General features: G+C 43.5%; 1 protein-coding gene across 1 annotated transcript; it reads right to left on the reverse strand.

The window, feature by feature from the left end:
* Positions 1 to 2,211: 2,211 nt before the first annotated feature.
* LOC131265538 (uncharacterized) lies at positions 2,212 to 18,679 on the reverse strand. The gene is made up of 5 exons (XM_058267821.1): positions 18,620 to 18,679; positions 13,440 to 13,606; positions 2,910 to 3,046; positions 2,646 to 2,822; positions 2,212 to 2,330 (listed from the first exon to the last, which is right to left on the reverse strand). The coding sequence occupies exons 1-5, from the start codon at positions 18,677 to 18,679 to the stop codon at positions 2,212 to 2,214; spliced, it is 660 nt and encodes a 219-aa protein (XP_058123804.1).
* Positions 18,680 to 20,123: the final 1,444 nt, after the last annotated feature.

Raw genomic sequence — 20,123 nt, forward strand, 5'->3', positions numbered from 1 at the left:
TTATGGTTATTGAAATGATTGTTGGTCCCGGGTACCGGAAGGAACAACCAGAGACGGAAATCCCCTAATGAAATCATTCCATCTGAAAGCGCGACCGGAAGAAAGTGAAAGGGAATAATACTTTTTTCCGGTTGATTAAACCTCCATTAAAAGGCTGGCCAAACAGTACCACAACGCCAACAACAGCAATAGCTGACCCGCCGCAAATGAACGTCGGGTTTTAGTCATCGTAAAAATAGACGTGTTGAATGTTGGAGTTACAATACGCTTGGGAACATCACCCAACCCGACGGGTATTTTCGAGTTTCCCCGTTTCAATCCATCAAAACTTGGTTGAATCATTTGTTATAAATGACGTTCTTTTGCCTTCCCTTTTAATTTCATTTTTGATTGATGATGTTTTTGTTTACTATAATGTTTTCGATGCTGAGTTAAATTCAACAATGATGTAAACTAAGAACTTCCTATGACTTTTGACGACCTCTGGTCAAACTTGAGTGAGAATCAATGCATTCATTCGATTAAATTCTATATTATTTGTTTATCTTTTATAGCAATCGAGCAAATGATTGACGTGTGAGATGTGTCGAAAAATATTTTAACATTTCCAACGATTTTTACTGACACAGATTGACCCAACCGTACAGGCAGATCCCAACCGTGTCATAATGGAATTACCAAGGAAAAAGTATTGCATTGAAATTTTTTATGATGCATGAAGTGGAACGAACAAAAGCCAGGAAAGCTTAATCACAATCGCCACCATTATCGTCATCATCATAATGTTGGCTGCGATTGGAGTAGATCGTATGCTGGATTATTGTTCAGGTGTATTTAGCGCCGGACATTGGATTGGGAGCCCCATTATGGTGTGTTGATTATGCTAACGAATGATGCATTGAAAGTGGAAAAAAGGGAGCTGATTCGTACAATGGCAAATCCATTAGAGCCGATTGTGTGTTTTAATGTTGGGGTTTCCAAGGCGAGTGAAAGTGCCCCATCGAATGGTGAATAAACAATATGAATCAGCACATGGTTCTATTTTTTTGTAACCACACATTTCATGCTTTTAAAACCAAATTGATCAGTTGATCATTTGATAAAGGGGAAGCATTGACAAATAAATTGGGTTGTAGCGCAAGCTCTAAGGGAAAAGGAAATGCTACATCATCCAATCAATCGCACCACTAACAATAAACAAACTTAGCAAAGTCCTCTGACCATAAACGGAGAGGTATAGTGAGATAAAAAGAAGTTTCAGAAAAATTCGCATCTTTTCCCTATCTAACGATGGAATGGAAAAAAACTCCTACCGTAGATTTGTGGTTAACCAGAGCATGTTGAAAAAACAAACAACAAACAGAAAAGGATAAAAGGTTCAAAAACATTTTCGTTCCCGCATGGTGGTGGCAAATTTGCACCTTTTTTCCGTTGTAAAAGTTTGCCTTCGTCACGTCTTTTTTTGTCCCTACGAATTGTTTGCTGTTTCGTGTTTTTCATATGTCTGTTTATGTTTTTTACTTCGAACCATTTGTTTTCGTTTCGTTTTTTCACTTCGATGCACTTTTCATTCCATCGTTTGCATGCTGTTAAACAACCCCGTGAATTCCGCGAAAACACCCGGCTTTGTTTCTACCTCCTCCTATGGTTATCGGTATATGTTTTTGAATTTCACATTTTTCTTTCATGAGTGGGGTTTGTGAGAGCATCACTCTTCGGAAAACTACTGGGCACATACTTGTCAAATGCATCCATAGTGGCTACGGTGATGGAGTCGGATGATTTTCCACGGGTAGGTGTGTTTGTCCGCCAGTTCCTTCGCCAGCTCCAGCTGGTAGCCAAAAGGTGATGGATTGTACGTCCCCAATCAGAGGTTCACTGTCAGCTTCTGCCGAGTCTCGTAGCTTAGGTCTCATGGATTTTATCGAGAAACGCGATCACGCTACAGGTTCGGGTATTTTTCAGTGCAATACAGCTCCATTCGGCCGGAAACCGAGAGACTGATTCATCCTGCGGATTGGTTATTTCTCATTGGCGTCGGTGGGATTTTGATTTTTCTCGTTTTGCTTTTCAGGAATACACATCGGGTTTGTCCAGCGAGAGACCGTCGTTACACCGAACACCACCGACAGCTGACGGGCAGCGCCGGCCGCCGACCAGCGTCAATCACGCCGCGCAATCCGAAACCGCCGGTGGTGGCCGTGTTCGCATTCATAGGTAGTTGGGCCGCGATACGCAGCACAGAAGGCCCATGTTCTTGTAGAGCGAACCGCGACGCCGCTTCGCCGGCCACGGTCCGTTGACTTCGTTCGTCAGTGCGATGGTGCGCTCTGGGAAGGGAAGAGTGGTTTAATTTTAGTACAACATCGATTTTAGACCACCGGCATTCCGGTGGTGGCGATGGCTTTGCGCTTCTTTTAGAACGGAAGCTCTGGGTGGAAATAGATCGCCCCACCGGTTTCGAACTCGCTCGATATGAGACGGTGTCCCGTTCGGCACCGAACGGGCCATAAACCTCTGCCCGGGTGATGGATGGGTTCATGCCGTCAAATGGCCGTCATCGAATGGTTCGGTTCAAAAGCAAAAAGAAACCAACTTCGGAAATGCCAGCCTCCGTCCCCAAAAGCTGTATACTGTGTACCTACCCAGGTAGGTCTCCTGCTGGGGCATGAACTCTTGCAGCTCCTGCAGTATCCGGGCGATCTCCTGCGAGTCCTTGGTGATGCTGCACAGCTCCTCCTGGTTGAAGTCGGGCGTAATTTGTTTGCAGAGCAGTATCTGACTTATCACATTGCCGAGATTCGACGGCCCGGCCCGGTTCTCTGTGCCGAGGAACGAAAGAAAAGAAGTAAACGCCTTGCTTTGGCATCGGGGAACCCGGCGTGGAAAAAGTAGGTCAACGAACTTACCGTAATAGCCGGACATGTCCATCGGTATTACCTGCACCAGTCGATGGCTTTTGATTAATTCTCTTAGAAATAGTTGAGCAAGGTAGAACAGCAGCACCAGGTGCGGGTTGTCGGTCAGGATGCCTTCGGCGATGGCGCTGTGGGGGGGAAAACAAGGGAAGAACAAAACCGTTGATCCGATGAGCATCAAAATGTCTGGCTGGACGAGAACGGTATCGATTTTCCAGCGCCTGTCACTTTATTGCACAGCCTATTTGGCTCAATATTTGGCGCGTTCAGTTATCCCGTTAAAAGCATTTGGCGTTCGTCCATCACTCCGGCGGGAGAGGTATGTGCAAAAAATATAGAGTGAGGATTATTTTTGAGTCGAAAACGTCAGAATGTTGCTATAAAACCATTATCCCTGTATCGATAAACCTAGCCGATGAAAAATGAACAAAAAACTCGCTTTGTTCCAACACAAAGGCTTCAAAGGGAATGAAGACAATAAAACGCAAAAAGAAGGAAATAAAGCATTGTCCATCCATTTCCTCGTTTAGACCTTGAAGCGGTAATGGGCAATCATTTTCGCTCGATATTCCCCCTGGTTCGGACGGGACGCCGGTTTTTCGTATCGGAAAGCTTCTGTTTTATCTCACCTCAAAGTAAACCACTGCCATGCTGCGAAAGCAATATCTCCCCCGCTCGCCCGGATAAACCCTCGTTCCCTCATCCTTATGGTAATATACATGTTCACGATTATCATCATCATCATCATCATCATCACCATCATCCACACCACCGCATGTGAGTTTTAGCTAACCGGACCCGTGCCCCTGACAAACTCTCATAAATGACTGACCGAGCAAGGCTGTAGGATGTCGTTTTTGCGGTTAGGCCTTATACCGGGCCAGTGTGGTTAGTGACAGAGAGAGTTGGTTTTCCATTGGCTGGAGGTAGCATAATTGGGTTAAGCGCTTAAAGCTTATCAAGCAACGAACTGGGCACGTTGGTGTAAAATAAAGCAGACACTAGAAGCATTCGTTTGAGGATTGCAGGAGATCGAGGAGCCCTGAGATATGTTCAAGGGAAAAGTTAAGGCACTTTAACTTTTTCATGCTGACATCAAGTTTGGCAGAACTCGTGGCAAATCTCAGTTAAAGGTGTTAACATGGCGTTACAATGTCCAACTCCTTGCCACACATTTATCGATCAGAACACCCTCCGTAGTGGTTGAATCTCCGAGTGCGTGCCATGATTCTTGTGGCTCTGTCAAAGATCTTACCACCAAAAGTAGTATCTTCCGAGACTTGAAGTCCCTGAAGCTGACATCAATTAATTAACAAAATTGATACGCGTGCTGGATCCAACCGGGGCCCGAACCGACCTCTCGCAAGTGCTAATTGCTTTGAGTAGCAGCACCAGCAACAACGACCACATCGTTTGCGTTAATGGGTTGGGATTTGTCTGGTCGTTATGGGCGGCCAGTGCGCCAAAGGGTGCCGATTTTCGGTGTATTAGTGTGCAAGCAGCAAAGAAAAAAAAACCTCTCCTCCAAGAAAATTAGCCATGGAGCCAAAAATCTCCCTTCGTCCCACTGTGGGTGCCTTCTGCTTGTCTTCACGACCGCAATCTTTTGCAGTGTTTATTGGGCACCTCGACCTCCTCTTTCAACCTCGGGCAGAGAGTTTTCCGTGCACGTACGTATAGGACGCAATCGATCCCAAGGGAGTGTAGTGTGCGGGAGAAGGCAAAAGGTGCGAACATCTTCGAGCAAATCTTGGCACAAAAGAAACGCTTTCTTGCCATGGTAGTGTTACGAACATGTTTTTTCCATTCAGTATACGCTTTGGTATAGCGACGAAGTGAAGAGGAACGTAAGGTAGAACAAACTGAAGAATCATGTTTTGCTTGTTTGATGAGTGGTGGAATACAGGTGCATTTGGGGCTAAAATTGAACTACTTGGGAATTGTTTAAGTTGAAAGTCATGTCTGGTAAGAGAGTGATATATGTTTCATAAGACAAATTACCCGTTTTTGCCAAATAAATAAAACCTTAAGGGCACTAAAGATAATGTCAATGATTTTCCCAAAACAACAAATAAGATGTTGTGCATACAAGCTTGATTGAATTCGAAAACGAATAAGCTATGCTACAATACAAACTCGGGGGTACGCGAGAGCCGACCGATAGCGCGGTTAGAAAATCGACCCATGAGCGCGGGGGCTCACAACCTCGACGGCTTGGGTTCGAATCCCAACCGAGACCGGACTCTCCCTTGTACCAGAGGACTGACTATCCACGTTACACATAGGGTAAAAAGTGCCCTTAACTGGCAGGCATGACCAACAAGGTCGTCACGCCAAGAAGAAGAAGAAGAACAATACAAACTAATAAAAAAAGTATTAAACTTTACAACCAATTCTCAGTTTGGAGATTTTAAGCAATTCATAAATTGAGGAATCCAAGGAGTTTTCAATCCACTTGTATTATATTTAAAGTAGGTGCTACTGTAAAATAAAATTTTTACCTACTCTTGCAGATAATATCTTGTGTAAAACTTTTGCTTAAAAAACTAGAAAAAATCTTTGACGATTACATTCGTTTCGAATAAATTCAATTGAAATTCGATTCATATTATAACATCTTTTTATTTCCATCTTTCGAAGGCGAACTGAAACTTCACCCATTCTTTATAACAGCGTAAGTTAACTAGGTATTTATAAAATGATGTTCTACTGCAATAAGCTAATGTCAAAGCTGTTTATAATTTATGTTGTCTTACAAACGTTCGGTAGATTTAAAAAAATGTAAGGAAGTCCTGGTCAACTTGGATGGTGTAGTAAAATTTTCCCTCGTTCCATGCTGTAACAAAAAAGGTCGTTTTCATGCTCCACGCCTATTTGTATGATTTTCCTAACGCTAATAGTTCCTTTTGATACGACAGGGGCTTGTTAATGCAAGTACAGGCTCATAGTTCCGGACTTTTTTTGAACAAGTTGATTGAAATAAAGAATAGTTGTACTACCTTCAGTTTCAAAGTTGCTTATAGACTTAACTGATTTTGATATTGGGAAAAAAATTAAATTGTTAGTTCAAAGCATAAATAACGAGCTTGATTCGTTTCAAAGTGTGCTGATTAAAATGGATTACATCAGTTTTATTTGTGTTTATTAATAAGCATGCTTCCCAGTGGGCTGCTCATTAGCAGCTGCGTACCGAACGCCCTAATGCGCACCGGAATGCAATTTCACGAGGCAACATTTAATGACGGAGCAGATTTACGATCGACTTTGCTTTAAATACGCACCACGACACCTGATTGCAACGCGTCCGGCTCCACTCTTGGGCGGCAAACGTTGCTAATGATGCTGTCACCACTTTCCACCTTCCCGTTCACTTTGACTCCGTCGTCAACGTCATCCGTGGTGCTGGCTTCGATTTAATACCTTCGATATCACTCTGACCCAGCGTTTCCACCCAGGCTGCGAGCATTAATGAGCGAGAACCGTTCCATGTGGTGGTGCTTTTTGCTGCTTCTGCCACCAGCGTGAAACACCATGCGTCTCCATGGGGTTCCCGGCTATCGATTCGCCTAGGTTGAAACCGTTCCGGTCATGAGCACCCCCTTCTGGCGCTCGATGATAATGGAAAAACAATATCACCAACTCGATTTCACTCGACGGATGGTCCTCTCCCGTTCGGCCGCTCAGCCATTCAGCCAGATTCTTCCCGATGTGGTACCTTCAATCCGTATCGAAGGCTACGCTTTCGAAAATAATGAAAAATAGCACAAAGTGTTCCGAGATAATAGGGCGACCAACCAGATTGCTCCCCGTTTTCTAGAAACGTCCTGCCGATATACTTTATGGTACGTGTGTAGGCTTCCGAAGATTAAAGTAGCATCGAGCCTGTTTTCCGAACGAACTGATTTGAATTAAAATTTGATTTTGCCAATCATCGGAGCTTCATTTCTTACTCAGTAAAGCTGTGTGGGTTTCTGTCTGTTTTCATTATTTTTTGTACTTTTTTTTATCTTTTCATGAGTTTTGTTTGCTGATGACTTAATGAAAGTTTTTTCTAGCACGAATACATACACAAGGCGCAAATTCATTTTTAACCTTATCGCATACTTTAGCAGACGCCAACGAAAACGCGCTCGAATGCGTTGCAAAGACTTGATTTAAATTTTGATTCCGTTCGTCAGGATTTGATGATGCCGGTGCTTGGTTTCCGTCGTCAGCCAAGCAAGACTTTTCCCTACCGACATTTGATGTCGAACATAGATATGACAGCATAATTCCCTGTCTTATCAGGTTCGCGGATCCGTACGGCGTGCAGCCAATCACGAAAGTGCTATGAGATGACGCCTATGTGAGCCATCGCAAAAGGTGCTAAGATTTTAAGTTTAAAATGTAATCATACTTTGACTCCGGCGAATAGGTGACTCGATTGTAGGCACGCTGGTTGGATTATTTTACATTGTTTTTGAGTGGTGATCAACTGGAGGTTGGAGTAAATGTGAACAACGGGTGTTTAAAAGCAATGCACGCATCTCAGAACGTGTTCGATTCGTCGGTGAGGAGCTGCCAGTTCTTATGGGAAAGGGAAAATTACAGCCAGAAAAACATACCGGTGTAATTTATCATCCCTTCCGCAATATCAGCCTATAGATGAATGAAGATGCGTACCTTCCTCAGATGGTTGGTGAAAAACAATTTTCTGGAAAGCTACAGAATTTACGAGGCTTTAGCCGACGCTTGCCTGTTTTGATAGCGGGCGCACGACATTGCCCTCGTCACGCAAAGAACCTGTATATATCGGGACATAAAGATCTGAGCACGACGTCGCAGAAGACGTCCATAATTAATGTACTTCATTACGCGCGGTTGGTCGCATGTTTTCGTGGTTCAAAACCATGCGCATATGTATGTATCTTGCATAGGATGGCGAAGCTTTTCCTGCTCCTGTGCTTAACGTTGCGGCGGAAAAGAAGAGTTGTTTGTTGTTGTTTTGGAGAACTTTGCCAAACCAGAGAGCTCTCGAAACCGGGACCCTCATCAAACTTCGATGGGCCACGCAGGAGTTGAAGGAGATTTCGGAGAAAACAGTCGCCCCATCTGGCAGGCACACCAAGCGGGGGGGATGAGAACGAAACTGAGAAACAGGTGCAAAGTAGCAGATAAATTACTACCTGTAGATCTTCTCTCCTGAGTGGGGAAAGGAAAATAAACGTAAGCTCCCAGCTTCAGAGGCAGTTTCAAAACTAGATCCGTTTGAAAAATAATGATTTTGACCCAGCCGACTTTTAAAGGAAACTTTGAGAAACCCATAGATATTCAAGAAACCAGTTTCAGATTTAAGGGCTTGAGCTGGAAAAAAATCTGTTTCACCTAAGTTCATGAAGCAAAGGTGCGCAAAATATGATAATGGGTGGCCCAATTTTGTCGTTAATTGAAGTTGGTAAATGGTTAATAATACGATTTTGTATAATTTGTATACAATTCAATGTTAAACATAAATTTCTAGAAATTTAACTCAACCTTTATGAATGGTCATGTTCATTGCGTATTGGAATAGGAATATAACTTCATTTAACGAATCCCTTTCGAAAAAACACTAATCGGCGACCCCGACATGGCGACTGATAAACGGATCCACCCCAGCACCGGCCGGCGGATGATGATATGAACCATGATCCGGAGGTATAGCGAATCGCTGCCCGTGACCACATGGATGGCCAGAAAACGGACCATTTGATCTTCTACTCGTTAACTTTTTCACTCTCTAATTGGGTGATTTGCGGTCGTCACAGATTATGTGACGTTTTGCGGTCGTTGACATGCTTGTACCATCACGTCGCCAGCTTCAGTTTGCTATCCCGCACCGTTGCCTGGGTATCGGGAACGGGATGACTTGATGACCTGTCCCCTGTGCGATCCCGGCGAGGGATATTAGCCCAGGGATGTCATTGCGACGACCTGTTGACCGGTTGTTAATGTTGATGCTTGCAATTTGTACCATGTCGCTACAAATTGTGTCAACTTTCGAACGACATCGTTTCACATGGTAGAAGACGGAACTAGACTAGGGGACGAAGTTAACTGACGTTCGACAAGTTTGCATTGGGGAAAATATTTTGTGGGTGGGTGGGTATTTGGGCTTGTTTTTGGCGTTACTCGATTTTCCTGGAAAATGCGCTGCGTAAGGTGATCGAATTTAGCTTTCGATGATGTATTTGTACCATAGCGTAGGTGGTAAAACATTTCTGAAACGCTACATTTATCCATGCTTTGATGAGAGTATAAAATATGAAGAATGGGAAACGATATCATTAAAGCTGGATTTATGATAGTTTTAATGAAATTCAAAATGGTAAAGCGTTTGAATGCTAAAACAAGTCCAATTTGAAGATGATTAATGAATTGTAATGGATTTTTCAACAAGCATTGAGGCAGCGTGTGAACAAGAACATAATTGAAACAGAACAATTACCACGAAATAGTAGAACTAGATAACTCGAGATAAAATTGCAAAACCATCGGTATTTGTAACGCATTGTTCGTTTGTTGTATTACTCATACCATGTTCTTTCTAATTTGCATTGTTTTTCAAATTGTGTTGTAAAGATTTTTTTTTAATTAACTTGAAAAGATGTTCGTATAAGAAAAATATTTAATCCTTTGGTGAAAATCTTTTACTGCGAATAAACCCATTAGCGTTCCAGTTTTAGAGCGTTTTACAAACATTAGCGCTCTTCCTTAATGCCTTTCGGGATGATTTGTTGCAATTCGTGCTATGATGATGGTATGTGTGTTTGTGTCATCGGTACGAAATGGTTCCCGAGCTACCAATTTCCTTTGCCCAGCACGCAGGGCAATAAATCAAACTTTTCATTTTTTAGAAATCCTCCAGCATGGAATAGAGAATGTGCCCACCGTCTAGTCCCAGTAGCGATGGACCGTTTGCGGCAGATGTAGCACGGTTTTGTTCGGGTCAAATTTTTTGGCGGTAATATTCCTTTGAGGGTCCAGATGCGCAATATACAAAAAAATAAAAAGAGAAACGATCCCCAACTGAGAACGTCCACTTCAGGGAGCGTTCTAAATATTTTACAATAGCACATTTTCCGGCTTCGTTCGCTTGTGGCGCCGGCAATTGGTTATAATTTATAGGAGGAGGTCCTTTTCCAGTCGACCTTTTCGGCGTCGCTTAAGCCGGGACTGCCGCTAGATTCTTCAACGAACTTACTAAAACGGTGTCACCAGTGGCATCAGTCGCAGTACGAGCCGATGATTTACGGTGAATTATTTGAACTTCGTAATCTCCCACGACTCGAAACGTGTTCGGGGAGGGAAACGTTTGAGCAAGTGCAGCGAAAGTTTGTTTTGAAACGGTCGTGCATGCACCAATAGGTTCACTTATTCAACCCAAACTGTTTTCCTGTCTACATTCCGTATGTAACATGGAGGGGAAAATTCCCCAATAGGAATGCACACAGAGCAAGGCTCGATAAACTCATTGTTTTTTTTTTCGAAAAGAAAAGTGAATGGACCCGCTACGGTATGTGTGGGATTGCATTGAGTTGTACAAAAGATTATTCCGCGAAGCTTACCACTGGCAGATCCCTTCTTGCCTGGATTATCGCCTACGAAATAAGATGCCACTAATGCAGAGTAGGAAATCGGGAAGGATAGAGATATAAATAAAGTGAAAGCGCTTTGTAATCGTACAATTCCAAGAAACTGTCTGACCATTTCAAGAACGCGTTTAGCTACAAGCCGTGCAAACGGTTTGTGAATGAACGATTCTCGCTGTCTAAAAGCTTTCCTTGCCGCGGGTTATTTTCCTCGTCTTTCTTATTTCTTGTTGGGCGCAATCAGTCAAATGCTGGAGGGCTACCATTTCCAAGAACTATGGTCGTGTATTTTCTTTTTCAACGAAGCTTTACTGATCCAATGCAAATCTTCAAAATAAGGCTTTAAAGAGGAAAGCGTGCGCTGGAGGGTACAGAAAATCAAACATGGCTTTCATTTTTAATACAAAGTTCAAAGATGCTCTCGGGTACTCGTTCAAGCACACTCTGAAAACCTCTAAGCTGCCGACGGCTGTCCAATCATCTAATTGAAAATTATTCCCATACCAGCGTCGTCAATCAGCGCTCGGGTAGGCCAAATGGACGGTGATTTCATTACAATCTCCGAACGTGCTCGGCATACGGACAAAACGTGCAGCGAAAGAAAGTCGGCAGTGAAATGAACAATATGTAAAATTATTCGTAAAAACTCTACAGAAAAACTGCTCGCAAAAGAGACGAAGCGGTACGGCAATGGAATGAAAATATGGCTTTCCGTTTCTTCCAACAATAGACGGTCAATAAATCGAACTCAACAGGTTTATTCCTTTTTTTATGTTGAGCCACGATCCGGAAAAATAAAGCTTAGTGACGGAAAGAGTGCAAATGTTTGCGTTTAGGGGAAAAAAAGTGTCCCACTTTCTGCAGTTTTCTACTGTCGTAGAAGAGCCTAACGTACCAAGAAAGTCGTTCTCACACCAGCACGTGCAGAAGACATTCTTCGACGTTCGGTGGTAAGCTGAGCTGACGGGAAACAGAATTTGTCCCGAATGGGACATGCAGAAAATACGAACGAAAAATAGAACGTCGACACACGCTGGTGCAGTTTTCTGCCAGTGCGACGGGTGCAACGCTTGCAATCGTGCTCTATTCCATTATAACGGGTGCTCAAGACCCTGGGAATAAGGTGGAAAAACTAGACAAATGCTTCCATGGTGCCACACTTGGGTTTGTACGTATTTGAACATGGAAGACGGACGGACACAAAGCAACATAAAAAAAAAGGTTGACAGCTCCGAACGTGACAGGAACGGGAAATGAAATAAGTTGCATAAATTTTGAAACCTGTTGGCCATTATTTCCTCCAACTTCCACTTTTTGCGCAAGAAAGGAAATGGAGGGTAAAACTTCGCTACTCGGCAGTAGCTGAAGAACGACCCGGAAAGGCTTGAGCTCATTACTTTCCAACTAGGGGACATCCTTTGCCTCTGGCACGGTGCCAGGGGCCACGGTTCTTCGACATGAAATATAATTTTCATCAGCATTTCCATTCTTCTCTTCACTTCCATTTCGTAATGATTCCGCGTGCCATACCGAATGCAACCGGCATTGTCAAGACGAAACTCTCCCGATTGGGATTTATTGACAAACCCAACCCACTGTCGAATTCGAATCATTATGCGACACAATGGAACAAATTTATCTTGGCCCCTGCCAGCAGTGTACCGTTTTTGTTGCACTTTGTCCGCAAATGGATGCTAAATGCATCCTGCTGGAGGAAAATTTTAATGCCAGAAGAGATTTGTTACCCGCCGCATAGATTATACGTCACGATAATGGAAAAACTTTCGCACCACCGAGAGGAGTGGAAACGTTAAGCATTACGAGAACAGTTGCAAAGATTCAACCGTATGTTCAGTTTAACGACTTGGAGAATGGGAAAAATGTGGAGCATATATATCTAACTTTTTTAGCTCCATCAAAACTGGTCGTAAAACGTCGGGAAATAATAATTCCTACATTTTTTAAGGTAAAATAAAATAAAACGAACATGAGTGGTATCTTAAACATTCAACGATTCATCGCAAGGATCCGGACTTTAATAACGTATTCATTTTAGGGAAGCATTTACATCGCAGTGGGAAACTTCATGAATAACAAATGATTCCCTATTATGTCAATTGGTAGAAATGACTCCCGATTTCAGCAAGAACGCACCCAAGAATCACCTTCTCTAGCAACAAGAATACATTTCCGCTCTCGACGTGCACAAGAACAAAAAGAAAGAAACCATAAAACTTTTGCACATTCGCACGGCTGACGCGAAAATCCGCCTCGACGACCGCGTCTCTGCGACTCGTGTGGCATGGACACGACGGGCTACGACTATGAAAGAAAGTTGAAGAGTCTCTCGAGAGTTCCGATGGCTCGAGGTCCTATTGGTCCATGTGTCACCGGGCGTCGACGATGGTAAATATTTAAACTGGCGGGGGCAATTTTCAACAGCTCGTTGGAGAAAACAACTTCCGGGCCGGAGGGCACCTTTGTCCGCGTGGCTTGTTTGCATCTCGTTAGTTGGATGATACGCCCCGCGGGTGGTGTCTGGTGGCGGCTAGTGGGGACGGCCGTTCCAACTCGAGGAAGTGAACTTTTATTCTTCAACCTCCCTACCTTATTTTACTACCTCTGCACCGTTTCTAAGTGATGAAATGTGCAGTATATTAGCAGATGCGAGGAACTGTACCGCTTTTTCAAAGATGCTAGAACTTTCGCTAGGAAGTACTTCTTCAGGGAGGGGACCTTGAACAGCATCTTGTTCCTGTGCCGCCCCGATTCTGGCGTCGAGCGGCAAAGTTCAGTGAAACACCGAGCGCCGATGACAATGAGATGCTAATATGCTTATCTAAAGACGACCGGACCTGCGCCTGCCGAACGATCGACCGCCCTGGGTTGGGGCTGTTTAAATAGTACTTACGTTCGTATTTGCGGCAGTATGAGTGCGGCGGTGTGTTTGCACGCTTCGACGCAAGATCGGCGCAGTTTTCGAATTTTCTCCCGCAGCTCCGGGCAATCGCGGGATTGACCGACGTGGATAAGCAGGTCCCGGAACAGCGCCACCTCGCTGTTGATTTCGAGGATGAGCTGGAAAAGCGGAAACAATACAGGACTCAGTTAGTCTCTTATCTCGTCAAGATAATTTACTAATTTTTACAGTACTAAGTATTTTGTTTTCAAATTGTTGAGAATTGAGAAAATGAACTATTTTAATAGCTTTACATTTTCGTCACCTTTCATTCTAATGTCATTAAAATTTAATATGCGGAATGGTAATAAATCGCAAAGACTTACTTTAAATAAAACTTTATCTCTAAAAGGTTTAAAACGAGATGCATACACATTCGAATGGAATTTGGGTCCAGTAAGTTCTACAGGGTGTAACAGAAAAACTTGATGATTTGAAAAACCACTATAAGGAAAAGTGCAAGTAAATCATATTGTTTCTTATTTGAAATTGTAGTTTGTGTTATTTAAAAAAAAATATTGGATGATATTGGACCATTTTGACATTATGACATTTTTGACACTGCACTTTTCCGCGAACTGCTCAATGCTGCGTAGCTTGTATTGGTTTTCAGCTCTTTCAGGGTCGGAAGCTTGGCTTGTCTAAAATATTATTTTAGTTTATTGCAAAAGAACACAAATCCAGTAAAATGAAACATTGAAACGAGTTTGCAATCTTGGATTTAATCGATAGGATGGATTGTAAAATATTAATGAAGAAAATTGAAAACACTCCAACCTCTGGTTGGGTTTCGTAATGCACCCACGATTTCCCAGCAGTTGCCTATTGTGTGTGATTCCCTAGCAACCTACAACGCAGCTGCAGCGAGATCCGGCATTGCAGCCATTCATTTCCCGCAGGAACAGCTTTTGGTCCATTCAGGCCTGGAAGCGGAGAACCCATTGCCATACTTCGCACACCGGGTACACCATTTATGCACCGAGTGGAAGTCCGCGCAATTTCAATCCAACATCCGCCACGCTGCTGGGTTTTCAATTTCGAATCCAAACGTCGGCACGGTTCATTTGATGGGAAGCGGCTTTGTTTCTAATGCCTGTTCTATTGCTCGTTCATTTGTTAGTCGGTGGTCGTGACTGCTTCCACAACTCCTTTCTACCTCGTTATGGTCGTCAGACAATTTCCTAGTTTGGGAGTTTCACTGGCTTGAAATGTAATGGTTCTTCGCCACCGTGAAAAGGCGGGGGTGCACAAGGATTGGCGAGTGTCGTAAAATCATTTGAATATTAATGTCACCAGGAAACGGGTTTAGTTTTTGGTGCCGAAACTTATGCGCGGTATCCTGAGAAACCGTCCAAGAAATTAAGGAAGGATCGAGAATAATCATGTCTTACGCACGTATGATCAACTCTGAATGCGACACAATCTCAAAGTGCCATTCTTGATACATTAGTTCAAGAGCATCCTCGCCGTTTAGAGATCACCGGGGAGTGAGTTATTTCCACCAAAGTTTGGTTATCTTAGAGAAAATAGTTCGAGTCGTTTAATATTAACTTTGGTGCAAATTCCGTCAAAGTCTGCAATAATACAAAGCAAACAACCAAATGCAAACGGTGGTGAACCAAGATGAGCGTGAAAATGAATTTTTGTTGAGTTATCGCAGTGACTGGAAGAGTTTTAACGGTGGAATCATTAACTGCACGATCTTAGGAAAGGGTTTCCTCTTGAATATACCGTCCTCAATTCACTAAAGTTATCCTAGGTTCTTTACGGTGTAAAATGCACACAAATTTTGAAACTGCATCATATTGCATTTCCTCAGCTTAAAACACCATTTTAGATAGAGCCACACTCTCAAAAACAACTCCAAAAGCACCCATCGTCATGGATTCCACTGAACTTCCGGATTAGAAGTTGGAACCCTGAAATACTGCCGTTGCCGTTGAAATGGAACCGTAACATTCCTTATGCAAACACCTCATACTGCAGGCAAAACCAGCGGAAAGCTGATGGTCACGGTATCGTCCGCAGGAGATGAAAAAGAACGACCTCACATTCATACAACATTCAGGCATCCATTAGCGATTCTGCGATATCCGGTGCGCACGAATGACATCATCATCAGCATTACGCGTCGGGCATAGGCTACCCTGGTACGTTAATAGTTTGCCACAACCAGAGGAGCTTTTCGTTGCCATCGGCACGCCTGGCGCACAGGAAATTCATTAAAATTCTACCAACTGCGTGGCCGAAACCCGCCTCCAAACTTAACTCCTCGTGCGTGTCGTCTGTTTCACGAGTTGGATCCGAAACCCAGCGATACTTATGACATTTCGAACGAGAAGGTTGGAAATGTTGCAACGGGTCCGCACAATGGTTCGACAATATGTTTAATATTCATTGGCTGCTGGGAGGCTTAGTTCGACTGAAAAGGTCCGATACGATGCGATCGATAAACCTTAGGGAATTTCCAATGGGGGGGCATTTTGTTATTGATTTGATCGACAGTTTGGAAATATGAATCTTTAAATATGATGTTTTGATACGATGAAAATTGAAAATGTTCTATGGAAATTTTTATTTATTGTATTCAAACATGTATAAATAAGTTCACCATATGAATATCAAGTTCCAAACGGAGGACATTCACTTGCATTGACATGTTTTTCACCTTTTTGTAATTTCTCTATCGTAACTGTACACCATCACGACTAATAACAATTTTCGAAAATGAATCAAATGGAAGCTCAAACTAATGATAATATTGATTTATTTGGTTCAAAGTCTAAACCTGCGACCTACGATAACCTACCGTGTGTCCCTCGGATACATCGATATTGATTTTCCGACCGGTTGACTTGATTCCATTGTTTCTTCCACGGTTTCGTCACGGTCTAAGCTCCCGAATCGTAAAAGGAACAATAGATTCGGATCGACCGATTGTCACCAAACCAACCTTACAAATTCAGAAATCTAGAAGCTTCAAGGGGTCGACCTTCCGAGCTGACCAAGGGATACTAAATTAAACAATTTACATAATAAATATCACCACACCAGACAGGCCAACCTGGCCTTCCAGGTGATACGGTCCGGGTGGAAGAGATCCACATGGCAACGGTCACTCTGCCGGTAGCTGAACGACGTTCAACTGATAGCCGGCCTAGCAAAAGCCGGCGTTTGGTGTTGTAAAGTTTGTGAAACCAATTTGTGGTTTAGAGCCCTAAACAGGCCGGCAAGCTATAATCGCACGCCGTATCGTATCCAACATGGTGCCCTCCAGAGACCCTCGGGCCTTTCAACACCTCTAGCGGGAAAGTCAAACCTTTTGCCCTGCTGTAAAGGGCTGAGGTTTCGCTCCGGTACCACTATTTTCATAACCTCGGAACCACATTCCGCCGCCGGGAAAAGTTGGCAGGTACATTTTAATTATCATAATTGCATCGGCACAAACGGTAAATTCCTCCTCCCATCCTCGCCCCGTGTGCACGGCCTTTATATACCGCAGTCGCAGACTAAAGAATGTTCTGCATTGCTGCAAAAATGTGCAGCCGTTTTGAAAACCGTGTGGAGTTAAATATAATTTTCATAAAAGTATCCCCGTTTGTTCCCCCGGAGTGTCGCAAATAACTTTGGTTTAAAGAGGGAAATGGAAAGGAAGGTGGATGGCCTAGGTCGTGATGCACCAAAAAGGTTTTAGTGCTTAATTAAAAATTTTCGTTCATAGGATCAGGTTTTGGTTGCTACCTGTTGTGGTGTTGGTGGAACAAGAGAGAGAGAGAGGCACCATAAACGGGAACAACTAATCTTTTTATTCTTTCTTTTTCTAGGGAAATTGAAATTAAACTCTACACCCTTCGAAAGAAAACCTGTGAAATTATTCGGATAGTATCATGTCTGCTAGTTTAAGGGCAGAAAAGAAAACTAAAAATAAAAAAAATTAACCACCGACGTGAACCTCCTCTATCTGATTCGGATTTTATTTTCTTACACCGAGCAACCGAGGTCCACCACAGGGTCACGTACTTCATCTTTAATTGCACCACCATTAGTCAGCGATGTCGATAAAAGCACAACCGAACCGAGCAGTAATAAGTGTGTGGCAAAATCCGTTTCATTGCTGCCCGAGTGAGCTCCGTTGAAACAATGCTCAATCCGAGGTGAAAATGTGAGGAAAAACGAAAAGGAATGGAATGGAAAATTAGCCCCAATCATGCTCGGGTTGAACCGTTCATCGTCGAACCGACCGTGCCCTCGGGCGTGTGTGTGTTAGTTTGCTGTATGGACGTCCATTTTTAATTAGCATTCACAGTCAGTGAGTTTTTTTTGTACAACTGCTACGAGATCCAAATGCAAGGGTAGTAGATGAGCTTGTTCTTTTGCCAGTTGAACCTGGTTGAAAAGGATTTTCCTACTCTCATGGTCTAGCGAGCTGTTCGGGAGCGAAACACCCGCTGTCAGTACTTGACATATGATGGATGTTTGTAAAATTGCTCTTCTGTCATTTTTTCTATGAACCCTGGAGGGGAAAAGTCTTTCCATGCGCTCGTACGGAGATGTTGATGCTTGAGCACAAGCTTGAGGGAAGCTTTAAAAACCGAGCGATGTTGGTCTAGAAATCGATCGAAAGGAACTCTTTAACACGTGTTGCGAGGAAGGAAGAGGACTACTGGGTAAATGGAAATCTCTTTCCAGACTTTGACTTGTTGGTCGTTAGTTACTTTTCGTCTGTTAACTTATCACCGCCGGAGTCGTCTTTACTAACTGAAGTAGAACGCTATAGAGGGAGCAAAGAAGGCAAGAATTCCATGGCATCGGGATGCATGGTGGGTAGCGAGGACATTAATTAGATTCGCATGCTGTTGATGTTGGCGTTTGCTTGCTTTTGCTCAGTTCTGGCAAGGAACAATCGCACACGTTCAACCTTTGCCTCGTATGACACGAGTGGAGATTGTAAGCAATCCTGGAAACTAGCTTCACTAGAAAGCGTTGCATTAAGTGGTTGTAGTTTAAGTAGTTTTTGAAACTTGATGCAAATGGAGCCATGAAAAAAATCATTGTATGATACAGGGAAAAAATCTTGGAAAAGGAACAATTTTGGAGATCCCAATTTTCCTACTAATTCGTTTACAACTCACCGTGTGCAGGTTGGAGATCTGGGTAACTTCCACCGGGGTCATATGGTGCATGGCCAACATGGTCACCGCCGGCGGGCCGGTTCCTTTCACCTTTCCGTAGCCTTTTCACCACCTGTTCCCTGTCTCCACTTCTATCCCGTTTGCCACAATGTTGCCGCTGTTCACTGCTTATCGAAACCACGCCAGTATACGCTCTAGACCAACACCTGCGCCGGCTTTCTCCCCCGAAGGGATTTGGGATCGGAATATTTTACGACCTCTCGTGATGCTGGTCACGCACTAAATCCCCACCGACACTATCGACACGCGAGGCTTGACGGCCGGGGCCGCTACCACCGTCGTGATCGTTCGCAGCCCCAGAGACAGAGCCCCTGATTCTTGCATTTTTACTTCACGTTTTCACACCGAGGATGGTTTTTAGCGGCTAGTTTGCGGATCGATTGCGGTGGAAGAAGAACGACGGAAATGGGAAACATTAAACACGAGCCACTCGTGAATTCGTTTCGCTAGATTTATGGACTCATAACACTTGTGGTGGTAACGTCCGCAGGAGTTCATAAGCCACGATCGACACGTGGTGTTCTTATGTTTTTAAGTACACATTTAACTACGTAATATTGCGACATTGCTGGAGTATTGAATTAGTAGTATCAAGTAAAAAAAAGGGTATGTGCTTGTAATTTTACACTATTATTGTCTTACAAAACCAGCATGGTTTCTTCACCTATGACAAAATTTCGTTAGTCATAAACCATAAAAACAATTTATTTTCACCCTTTAGTAAATAATGTTTGCTCCGTAAACCGATTTCCAAGGTATCAAAAATAATTCCATACTTTCGCGGAAGGATCCAACTAGACCCTGTCTAAACCTAAAGCGCAGAAAAAAGGTCTACGGTCGGTTGTGTTCTTGGCATCCATCATTTAGACTTCGGGGAACCCAAAACGCGGAATTCGTAGCTTTTCCTCTCGGTCATGCCTTGTTTTCTGTCCATCATTGTTTCACTTCCCATAAACCACTTCCGGTTAGGTGAAAAGCAAACACAGCTTCCGGCCTCATCACCCAATGCACGTTGGTGTTGGTGCTGAATCCTGAATCCAACAGCCGCACGATAAGGACCAGCGGTTGTTGGCAACACCGCCTGGGTCTGTTCATTACTCTTCCAGCTAAAAGCATCCATTGTGACGGTTTTTTTTTGTCTACCTAATACTCGTCGACGGAAAATACATGGTGGTGATGAAACACATCGGTCGCCCGATGGTGGCACACATAAAAACGAAGCCATGTTGGAAAGATGTCGGCACATGTTCTGTAGTGCGATAAAAACGGTAACGAATTCGGTTCGAGGTGGGCATGAGGACAACGACGTGAAACAAGCGAATAGGATATTTTAACTTGTGTGACTTCTCACCCTCACATCAACCAACGGGTTCGAGCGGTACACAGATGCAATAATGGCAGGGCATGAACAAAAGTAGCAAGTACGAGGAGAAGTGAGATCAGC

Source organism: Anopheles coustani, chromosome 2 (assembly GCF_943734705.1).
Source record: "Anopheles coustani chromosome 2, idAnoCousDA_361_x.2, whole genome shotgun sequence".
Classification (NCBI taxonomy): Eukaryota; Metazoa; Arthropoda; class Insecta; order Diptera; family Culicidae; genus Anopheles; species Anopheles coustani.